The sequence below is a fragment of the Rhinopithecus bieti genome, unplaced genomic scaffold, assembly GCF_001698545.2.
Source record: "Rhinopithecus bieti isolate Rb0 unplaced genomic scaffold, ASM169854v2 scaffold_11291, whole genome shotgun sequence".
Lineage (NCBI taxonomy): Eukaryota > Metazoa > Chordata > Mammalia > Primates > Cercopithecidae > Rhinopithecus > Rhinopithecus bieti.
In genome coordinates, this window is record NW_016807158.1 from 3855559 (window position 1) to 3867787 (window position 12229).

Consider the following 12229-nt stretch of genomic DNA (forward strand, 5'->3'; position numbering starts at 1 on the left):
GTATTGTTTAAATAAAGACTTGTTTTAGAAAATTCCTTGCATTGGAGTAAGGAAGTACTATATCTTCTAACCTCTTCCTCATTGAAAATGCCTTTAATAACATTGTCTTGAGTCAGAGGAAAATCAAATGCTCTTAAGAAAACAAAAAATCTTGAAACCTGTTTTAGTATACAGCAAAGAGGTGGTAGTTGCACAGTAAAGAGAATGTTCTTCTTTTTTTCCTTTTTTTGAGACAGAGTCTTGCTCTGTCACCCAGGCTGGAGTGCAGTGGCGTGATCTTGGCTCACTGCAACTGCCACCTTTTGAATTCAAGTGATTCTCCTGCCTCAGCCTCCTGCAGAGCTGGGATTACCAGGGCGTGCCACCATGCCTGGCTAATGTTTGTATTTTTAGTAGAGAAGGGGTTTCACCATGTTGGCCAGGCTGACCTCAAGTGATCCACTCGCCTCGGCCTCTCAAAGTGCTAGGATTACAGGTGTGAGCCCCCATGCTCAGCCAAGAGAATATTATATAAAAATAATTTCTAGCTTGGTTTCACAATCCAGTTCACAAACACCTTACATTTTAGCATTGATACTGTAATAGAGAGTTAGCAAAACCCTCCTCATTGCTTCACAAGGATCAATAATATGCGAAAGCAAAATAGCTCACCTTCATATATGACTTAAGATAGTGCTTCACAAGATAAACCACAAAACTACAAAAGGACAGAGGAAAATGACTATGTACCAAAGGGGGTCTGGAGGTCTAAACTGAAGAGTCCTATTGTAAGAAAAAAATGTATTTTAAAATTAATATTTTATTTTAAACGTTAATGCAAATGTTATATTCTACTCTGTGATGATTAATACTGAGTGCCAACTTGACTGGATTGAAGGATACAAAGTATTATTCCTGGGTGTGTCTGTGAGGGTGTTGCCAAAGGAGATTAACATTTGAGTCAGTGAGCTGGGAAAGGCAGACCCACCCTTAATCTGGATGGGCACAAGCTAATCGGCTGCCAGCACAGCTAGAATATAAGCAAGCAGAAAAATGTGAAAAGAGAGGCTGGCCTAGCCTCCCAGCCTACGTCTTTCTATCTCTGGGAGGGCGGCTGATGTGGTGGCAGTACCAGCTGAGGGGCGCTGAAGCAGGAGAAAGATGTAGGCTGGGAGGCTAGGCCAGTCTGTCTTTTCGCATTTTTTTGCTTGCCTATATTCTAGCCGTACTGGCAGCTGATTAGATTGTGCCCACCCTGATTAAGGGTGGGTCAGCCTTTCCCAGCCCACTGACTCAAATGTTAATCTCCTTTGGTAACACCCTCACAGACACACCCAGGATCAATACTTTGTATCCTTCAATCCAATTAAGTTGATAGTATTAACCATCACATATTCATAATTGTTTCAAAATTTTGATTGTTTATATTACTTGGTTCAGAGTGAAATAGATGTCTCAGAAAATGACCATGATTTTCTGAGGGTTTATGTGTTTGACAGTCGTCTTGTACCCTGCTTTTAGAAGCGCTGACTTATAAAGGACCACAGGACCCTCCAACTTAAAAGATATTTCCCCAAGAGGCTGTCATTTTACCCTCCCTCCGCCTTCTCTCTGAAAGAGATTATAAATCAACAACACTGAAAAAAGCACTCTACAGAAAAAGAATGGTTTTCACCCCAATTTATCTAACAACTAACTAGTGCCGTACAGTGTAAGGAGTGTGGTCTTTGAAGACGGAAAGATATGCATTTTAATTCCATCTCTAGCACTTCTGTGAAAGACCTTAGGGGAAATCTTTTATCTCAGTTTAGCCTCCAGTTTTTGAGGCTATCCAGTTAGCCTCAGGATAACCAAGATTGTTTATCCTGAGTATGGATAGCAATACTTAGCTCGTGATGCTACTGTGTAAGTATAAAGATTGTGTACATACAGTGCTTGGCATAGTGCCTTTACTCATTCAGCAAAAATTCCCTGCATTCTTACTCTGTGCTAGCCACTATGATAAGCACTGGAGGTACAGCTATAAATAGACATGGCCCCTAGCGTCCGGGAGCTCAGGGGCATATGAGACAGAAACAGAAACAAAAAGAGAAAACTAATAAAGAAGTAAGACAATCTCATATATTGATAATTTTTTCTTAAAAAAAGGAAAGCAGTGTGATGTAACAATATTGTAGTGACTATGGCTCACCCTGGCTTAGTTAGTGAGAGCTGTTTATCTGCATTTCTCCTCAACTCTGCATTTAGTGACATCACCTTGGTTGACTGAAATTGGCCATGGTGGGGTTATTTGCACCAGAAAAATCAAGAGCTACAAATCAGCGAGCCCTCCATTGCTTTACTGCCTCAGAAACCCTGCTGTTAAACAATTATTAGCATGCTGCAGGTTGTATAGCAACAGGGGTAAGCATGGATGGTACATAGATAAGATGGTTACACCTCCATGAGGAGATGCATTTGATTTCAGAGCTTAATGATAAGAAGGAGATGTTTCTTGCAGATTCAGGGGCAGAGCACTTTAGGCAAAGAGACTAGCAAGTGCAAAGGCTTGAAATGTTAAAGAACAGATATATAAACAAGATAACTTTTTAGAGTGATCATTTTTGAGACAATAGCAAATTGGTTGGTGTTGTAGGGAGTGACTCGGATGCTGAGCTTTTAGGTATTCAATGGGTAGCATTAATTGTCAAAACAGGTTTATGGTCCAGACAATCTAGGACCCAGAGAGTTGTACTGGCTTATGAAAGGTAAGCTACATCAAGTTATAACTCTCTGCTAGGACTTTACTTCATCTAATCTTTACAACAAACTCATTAGGTAAGCAAGTAAAGAAAAGGTTAACTGTGCTTCTTAACTCCTACTGCTAATTATTAGATTATCTGGAATTGGAACTTTGGTCAAGGCCCACACTTAGTTCTAGTCTGTTTCAGTGAGACATCTGGAGAAAAGAAAGGAGAGTAAGAGAGAAAAGGGACAGTGTCAAAAATGCTTTCACTGGGGTGGGAGGGGCAGAGGGGGAGAAACAACTGAACTCAAGGCCCCAGAGGAAAACCCAGAAACTGGATCAAAGATGAGGAGTCTGAAAAAGTAGTTGCCACAAAGAACTATACAATAGTGAAGCCAGGACTGATGACAAACTTTTCCTGCATTTGCCAAGACAGGATGTTGATCCCAATCGGTGCAGTCCCTTTACCCTCGTTTAATCTTTGGCTCACCTTTCAGAAAATTAACTATTTGTAGGCCTAAAATTTAGATAGGAATTTTGAAGAATTTTTTTCTGTATTAGTTGAAAATATACTATCTACATAATAGGTATTCTATTTAGATATTATATATAACACATACTTTAAAATAGTTGAAGCTTTGATCTTACTAAAATAAATTTATGATGTTGATTAATTACCATTTTCTTTTTCCTCACAAATGGATATGAATAATTCATGCCACTCTATCTCCAGTTTTTTACTCTTTAAGATTATTGTCATTATTCGATGTATGAATAATCTTATTAGTTATATTTTATTGATTTTGTCATTACTAAACAATACAACTAAAACCTGCTATTAATGTTTAATATTCCATATTGTGCACAATCCATACAAAAAGTATTTAAATATTAAGGGATATTTTCTAACATTATAGTATGGGTTTCCATTTCTTGTTATAGCAAATGAGTGATTTTGCAGTAGAATTTCTAGGAAGCTCTCGATAATACAACAGCAATGAAAATAATGATTCATTTTCATACTCAAAACATGGTTATAAAATATGCCTTGTTATTGCAGTAAATAGTATCATATTCAAATAATTCTCTTCTTGGTAATTTGCATTTTTTAAAATTAAGGAAACAGATGTAATAGAAATATTTCAAGCAAATAGGAAAATAGAAAGGCAAAGGAAATAGGATTCCTGGCACCCATTTCTTGTATATTATTTAAATACATTTTCTTTTTTTTTCCCCAAAGTACAGTGCCAGTTTTAAAAATGAGGAAAGTAAAATCTAGCCCCCACATACTCAAGCCAGAAGCATTTTAGCCTGGAAGGAGGGATGAGACTCAGGATGAGAGGTTGGGGTGAGAGGCTATAGGAGGACAGTAAAGGACAGTGGTACTGAAGGTAAACTGGAGCTAGTGAGTACATCCAAGAATTATTGAACCTGAACATGGGCTAGAGCTTTTCTCCACGAGGGAATATTAAGCCTGATGCATACTTCTGTCCACAGTTAGAAAAGATATTTGATCATACCTGAAGTGCAAGTCTTTAAAGGAGAATTGAGTTTCAATGATTCCAGTTGTTTTCACTCGAGAATGGAGAACATCTTGTTCATTTGGCACATACCCAGATGCTGTTATTCTATCTAAATCATTAAGGTAGCTAATAAAGACAAAACATTATGTATGTGAATATATAATACATAAATACATACATATATAATACATATATATGCATATATACACATATATATGTGTATATATTACATACATATGTGTGTGTGTATATGTGCATTTTTTAACTTTGCATTTGAGGAAACCAGGATTCAGTGTAAATGAATTTTTAGTGTAGGATCTATTAAAAATGATAAATTGTAGACGTGCTTTCCAAACTCTGATCATCAGAATTACAAGTTTGGTAGCTGGAATGTTGCAGAACTCAGAGTGCTGACTGTGGTACACAGCTGACCCCCAGCGTCCTCTTCTAAAGGCTTCTTCTAAATCAACACTGCCTTAACCTGTATTTTATGTGGTTTATGTGATAAATTTGCTGGTATATGGATAGAAGTATGAAAGAAAATTTCTCTTTATAGTGCCTGGATCATTACAAAGCTAAAAGCTGCCTTATAATGGTAGTGGCTAGATTATCCTCGAAATTCTGTAGTTTGAATTTAGGCATTTTCAGTTTTATGAGAGTGATTGGTTTGAATGTACTAATTCAAAGGTTGTTTGTTATTTTTGCATGGATTTGCCTCATCAAAACTCAGCCATTTCCATTAAATGCCATTGCAATATCTAGTTAGCGCAATAAAAGAAGCACTATTTGTCTCTCTTCCTGGTCTATACTGGAAGTGACTCATGAATTTGCAAACCTACCCTGACTTGGCACTCCTGGGGACAGAAGGGTGAACGTACCCACTAACCTCACTCCCACCTCCTCTTCCATCAATGCATCACTGTGTCTTTACCCCTTCCAGGAAGCTGTATTAAAAATTCCTAGTATTATCAGGCTGAATATGGTATTTTTTTCTCCTCACAGGATCTAGGTGTGGTGATGAACAGGAATAAGTCTAATTAAACTGTGTATGCTATAACAGTCTGTTAAATTAGAGGAAAAAACCCTGCTCTCAGCTTCCTGCTCTCAGCTTCCTAACTCTTGAAACCAGATAATGTCTTTATACTAAAAAAAGTGTTTTATTGCTTTAAAAATAATTTGAAAGCCAGTGGTCTAGACTGTAGATATTCAGCTTTTAGTGGCTTAGCAATATCACTATTTCTGTACAAATTTTAGATACAAATAGTAATAGCATGGTAATGCTTTTATGACACATTTCACCATTACACTGAACCACATTTATAGAAAGATAAGATTCGAATGCTTCCATTGAGGCAGAATGTGTGAGGTAGAATCCAGCTGAATGTTAGTGTTAAAAATTGTTTGTTCAGTGATTATGCTGAGAAGCTGTTATGCCTTAGCACCTAGCACAAAGATTGAAAAAACAAAACCATTTTATTATTTTAAAAAATTCATTATTAATATAGGTAATTTATTCTTGGAGGAGCTTTTCCTTTTAAGCTGAAACAAATTAAGGGTGGACAAGTGTCCCAAAGGGATTTTGCCAAGAGTAAAAATCACACCTTAGAAACACATAACATATATAATATGAAAATTTCTATATATAGTATAACATATATAATATGAAAACAGCCTTGTTTTAGTCTAAAAAAGCTTAAGTTTTCTTTTGAAAAAAGAGTGATACATCAAGATGTAAATGTATTAGAGAAAGTACTGGCAGAATTTGCTAGTGTATTTATTTTCTATTTTGGCAAGCAAATCCCTTTGTGAATTTTCTATTAACTAAGCCTGCATGTGTGATAAGTATATTGTTGGTCAGTTCATGCAAGAGAAACAACAAACAAAAAAACACCAAAAATATACCTACCAAAATAAAGATTACATTCATTTCATAATAGCTAAATGAAAGCCTTGGTAAGGACACATTTATTTGCATGTATAAATGATTTCAAGCAAAGCAGAAGCATTAGCAGACTGACAAATTTGCATTTAAAATGCTTATTTAAATAAACAAATATAGAATGTGGGAGTTCAAGCCTATAATCTAAAGCGCCAACCAAATAGAGGCCCTTAACATGTATGAATCTGATCATTGAAAAGTACTAAATTATTTTCCAATTATTTAAACTAGGATTTTTCCTGGTGTAGTCTATGGTAATTCTTAAAGCATGTGGAATTTTAAAGGCACACTACATGGCTTTACTGCAATTAGTAAACCATGCTGTCAACTAAAATGTTTCCTCTGATTGTCCCTGCCATACCCCTCTCCTTTCAATGTTCTGGAACTGATGAGGTTATGTTGCCAACTATGGCATTCCTTTCCCTTATTCTGATTATATTCACTTTTTTGTTAGCCTTAACTTGAAGGATCTCTATATTTGAGGAAACAAGAAGTATCTTACTTATACCAAAAAAAAGAAAAGAAAAAAAGTATTAGAGACCTTGCTCTATATAATGTATATGAAATAGATAAATTGTAGTACCAATCTCATTTTATATCTAGTTTTCCAGTATAATTCAGTGTTTGAAAAAAATCTGCTCTTAATTTCTGGAGGAAAGCAATGACCATTCAACTACCTTTCTCAGCAAGCTTTCATTTTAAGGACACCTAAGAGCAGAAAAAAAAAATAACACTTTATTATTATTATTATTACTTTTTGGCTTATGTATGAAATTTCTCTGAAACAGGGAATATCAGCTTTTCTTTTGTTATTCTATTGCACCTGCAGTAATCTGGGTGGTTGAAAACTATTACAATACAGGAAACATTTATGAAATGAATGCAAATTTATATTGTTTAATTGTTTTTAACTTGATGAACAGATTTAAAATTTTACTATGAATTTATAATGGAGTAGATAGTCCCAGTGTAAAACATACTTTAAGTGTTTACATAAAGGAAAAAATTAAAATTAAATACTAGAAAATACAATAAAATGCCATTTATTTGCCCATTTTAACTATGTGGTTTGTACAAGACTAAATATATTAATGAGAGCCCACTTTAATCTATCTTTCTCTCTGGCTCTCTACCCAGAGCTTTACTGAGCAAGATTTTATGGGAATATTCCACAATTCAGCTTCTTACTCATTGTGACTACCCTTACCAATGAATAGTATAGAAAAGCAATGTTTTACTCCACTGCAGAGATCCCTTTTACTATTAAAATGTGGTAGGTGCTGAGACACTTATGAAAAGTTATTCAAGTTGATATAATCACAAAATGAGATTCATTCTCTCCTTCATCAGAGAGCTAGGAAAAACTCTTTCCTCCAAAAGCAATGTGTCCTTTGAAATTGGGGTCTAAAATAAAGAAGAATGAATAATTACAGAATTTTTTCCCTAGAATTTATATAGCTTATTTCTCTCCATAATCATTCTGTCCATCAGCGATTAAAAATCTGAAGTGTCACACAAGCTTCATTGTTCTGTCTTTACTGATCTTTTTCATTTGTTTCACTTTTATATTACTGTTTTGCTTTTGTTTAATTAAATGATGCTAGTAGGTTCTGTTGGTGGGAGGAGTTCATCAAAAGAAGTATATTTATACTTTTTCACACATATGCATGAATGGAAATAGAAAATGAGTAATTAGATTGTATTTACATATGCACATATCTTGCAGGCATGTAGTGGCAGGGCTATCTTAGGAACCACTTACTAAAAGAATTGTTTTTGGGGTTATTTTGGTGACAGGGTCTTGCTCTTTTGCCCCGGCTGGAGTGCAGTGGTGCAATCTCTGCTTACTGAAGCCTTGACCTCCTGGGTTCAAGCAATCCTCCTGTCTCAGCTTCCCAAGAAGCTGGGACTACAGGCATGTGCCCCCACACCTGGCTAATTTTGTTTTTTTTTTTTTTTGAAGCAACTTGGCTTTGCTATGTTGCCCAGGCTGGTTTCAAATTCCTGAGCTCAAGCTGTCTGCCTGCCATGGCTTCCCAAAATGCTGGGATTACAGGCATGAGCCACTGTGCCCAGCACTAAAAGAAAATTTTAAATCACTTTAATAATGAAATTATAGTGTCACAAGCCCCTAATTTCCTTATGGTTAATTAGTACTAAATGGATGATATAAGCAGTGAAATTTATACAATTTTTTGAGACTCCAGAAGAATCCCCTGGTATATAAGTGTTTTGGAAATCAATTCATTAATTTCTTCTAGAATTTTGTATCAAGGTCATCAACCCAGTGAGCCAAGGCACGTGTCATTAATAAACTTAACCTAGGAGATGATTTCACTAATATGAATAGAGATGAACTGAATAGCCCAAAACCTCAGTGTGCATGTCACCAGACTGTATAAGTGTGAAAGGCTATGCTTAATGGTTAACTCTTTTTAATCAAGAGAAGATATTTGCAACATAATATCTTCTCGGACAGTTTTAAACTTAGTTATTTAAAATGCTCCCCTGCTTATATTTTCTTACATCTCATTATGTCACCTTGCTCATTTTCATTTCTCTTCAATTGCTTTTTATTTTACTCTAATAAAATGTAACACCATTTATTTTCTTCATTTGCATTTACAAATGCAAAGTATGCAGAATTATAATTCTTAATTTTAAATGTTTTACCTTCAATTCCCCTTAAAGTGAATTCACTTACTAAGCTGCTGAGTCATTGAGCTGATACTCAGATGCCCTTTCAAAGCAGGCCTGAATTCCCGGATCTCTCCACAGCCGTTTTATTACCTCAGCCAGTTGAGGCGTCATGCCACCATCTTCCAGGGTATTTGCCATTGCATAAAGTTGTCGTTGGTCCTCCTAGAACAATGTTTTGGTGAGAATAAGAATGTATTATTTGGAATCACATACTCTGTTTTCTAATAGAGTATTTTAATGGGATGATTTTAATCTTATTCCTTTAGCTAATAATTCCACCAAACATCTTTTTAAACTATATCGAGGTAAATAGAACTAAAGTTTCTCATGGCTGGTTGATGTCCAGAAGAGTTCTCCTTTGCAAAAACTATAAAATATTATGTGAAGAAATTAGCATATTTTGAAATATATCACTGACTTCTGAATATGATATCAAGAAGGATAATAATACTTTGCTGTATTCATATTGAGTTTGCAGAAGGTCTACATATTATACCAAGGTAAAAGAAAAATTAACCTGATTTAATCTGCTATTTTCTTCTTTTTTTAATCATTGCCATGAATTTTTCTAGAAAAAAAAGCCAAGTAAAAATTAGAGTAGGCCAGGCATAGTAGCTAACACCTGTAATCCCAGTACTTTGGGAGGCTGAGGTGGGTAGATCACTTGAGTCCAGGAGTTTGAGACCAGTCTGGGCAACATGGCAAAATTTCTCCTACAAAAAAATTAGTCAGGGATGTAGTGCATGTCTGTAGTCCCAGCTACTAGGGAGACTGTGGTGGGAGAATTGCTTGAGCCTGGGAGGCAGAGGTTGCAGTGAGCAGAGATTGCACCACTACATTCCAGCGTAGGTGACAGAGCCAGACCCTGTCTCCAGAAAAAAAAAAAAAAAAAAAAAATTAGAGTAAAAATGGGAAATGAATTCGTTATTCTAAAATTGTATTTTTTCAAAAAATTAATATGTAATATTTTTTGTCATCAGGTTACCTCCTCTTAATCATACAAATAAAGAATGGTAAACATTTGGATCCATTTAATATTTTTGAACATCCCTGTAGGTATTGTTGATTGCATGCCTTTGGAATAAACCAGTAGGGCAGAGGTGAGAATTTTTTATGCAAAGCAAGGAATTATTGTCTTAGTCCTGTTGGGATAAGATCTGGAGCTTACCAGGGAAGAAGGAAATAGAAGTTTATTGAGTTTAAGTATAAATACTATAGTCAAATATATATTGAGTTTATAGTATAAATACTATAGTCTGTAATTTATTTTAGCTAATAATCTAAATAGCTTTATGACAATTTTTTTTTTTTAAAGATTAAGAGGTTGAGTTTCAGAATAATTAAATTGACTGTGGTAATAGTCCAGGCAAATGGAGAAGTCTGAACTTAACCTTGTTGTCAGCCTCCAAAGCTGATATCCTTTTGAGTTCATAATCCTCCTGGTGCATATTATTACAGTTTACAAAACTATACATAAAATATCTAACATAATCCTCACAACTATGAGATAGACACTATATTTTCTCCATTTTACATGTGAGGAATCTAAAACGCTCAAACTTTTAGAAACCAGTAAACCAGTATATACAATAAGCATCAGAATATGAGTCAAACACAAGCACCTTTTGTGCCATGTCAGGCTGTTACTGCGACAGGAAAGTGGTCCCAGTCCAGATCCCAAGAGAGGGTTCTTGGATCTCACACAAGAAAGAATTCAGGACGAGTCCGTAGAGCAAAGTGAAAGCAAGTTTATTCAGAAAGTAAAGAAATGAAAGAATGACTACTCCATATATAGAGCAGCCCTGAGGGCTGCTGGTTGCTCATTTTTATGGTTTCTTGATGATATGCTAAACAAGGGGTGGATTCTTCATGCCTCCCCTTGATAGAGCATGTAGGGTAACTTCCTGACATTGCCATGGCATTTATAAACTGTCATGGTGCTGGTGGGAGTATAGCGGTGAGGACAAGCAGAGGTCACTCTCATGGCCATCTTGGTTTTGGTGGGTTTGGGCCAGCTGCTTTACTGCAGCCTGTTTTATCAGCAACGTCACTACGTCGGCATCTTATGCCAACCTCCTATCTCACCCTGTAACTTAGAATGCCTTAACTGTCTGGGAATGAAGCCCAGTGGGTCTGAGTCTCATTTTCCTCAGCTCCTATTTAAGATGAAGTTGCTCTACTTCGAATGTCTCTGACACTACCAATGAAGTATGTTCAATAAGAACTTACTGCTTTTCTGATACAATTCAGATTATTATTATTTTGAACTGACTACAGTTTTATTCTACCATTTTATCAAGAATCTGCTTGCTCTTTGTATAAAAAATAAGGGTATGTCACTTATTGTTAAAGAGACACAGGTAAGGGTAAAACAACAACAACAACAACAAAACTTATTCTATCTTTCTTCACAATCAGCTTTTATTGTTAAAAGTAAGCTGATCAGATGATCATTGGTCCACATATTCAATGTGTAAACCCAAAACAAAATTCTGAGTCCCCCAAGCAACAGAATTCTAAGCCCCACAACCAACAGAAATCCCTTTTGGCCAAGAGAATTCCAAGGGAAACTTGAAAAACTAGGTCAGGCCTGATAGGAAGGGTGGGGTCAGACGTGCCTCATTAGGCCCTCCTCCCTTTGGAATTCAGGCACAACTCATCAGCATTAACAGTAAAACAGATAATCTCAGGACGGATAAAACTGACTCTTTATAGCAATAAGATTCCAAATTCCGACCTGACTCCAGTATAGAGCAGGCCCTGAAATAAATTATTTTATCCCCAAATATATTTTTTTGGCATATATAAAAGAATAAAAGAAAATAACAATAAAATAAAAGCTGTCTTTTGTGGGGAAAACTTACACTGTGTAGAGAATCCCCTTCCCTTTTCAAGTCCTTTTCTGATCCTTGTGAGATTAGCTGAGAGTCTAGCACTTTTTAAAGGTCTAAACAGGAAATATTTGCCATCGATTGCCTCTAAGGGTGCCACCTATGAGCCTTCATCTATATAATAAGAACCTTGGTCTCCACAACCTCTTAACCCAGAGACTCCTTTCTATTCATTCTAGGCCTTTAGACAATGACTTAATTCTTTCGACCAATTACCAATCACAAAATGTTTGAATCCACCTATGACTGGAAGGTCTTGCTTCAAGTTATCCTACCTTTCTGGTCCTTGCATGTATTGACTGATATCTGCCTGTAACTTTTATCCCCATAGAATGTATAAAATCAGGCTATGACTTAACTACCTTGGGCATATGTTCTCAGGACCTTCTGAGGCTATGCCATGGGTCATGGCCCTCACATTTGGCTCAAAATAAATCTCTTCAAGTATTTTACAGAGTTTGGCTTTTTTGTC

The 12229-nt window shown here is 36.0% G+C and overlaps 1 protein-coding gene across 1 annotated transcript in view; it reads right to left on the bottom strand.

The window, feature by feature from the left end:
- Window positions 1–12229, bottom strand: part of GNAT3 (G protein subunit alpha transducin 3) — an 85331-nt gene that overhangs the window by 14978 nt on the left and 58124 nt on the right. Inside the window, exons 4-5 of the mRNA XM_017880440.1 lie at window positions 8871–9028; window positions 4225–4353 (exon numbers count right to left, since the gene is read on the bottom strand). Of these exons, the coding sequence (XP_017735929.1) occupies window positions 4225–4353; window positions 8871–9028 (287 nt within the window). The remainder of the gene's footprint in view (window positions 1–4224; window positions 4354–8870; window positions 9029–12229) is intronic.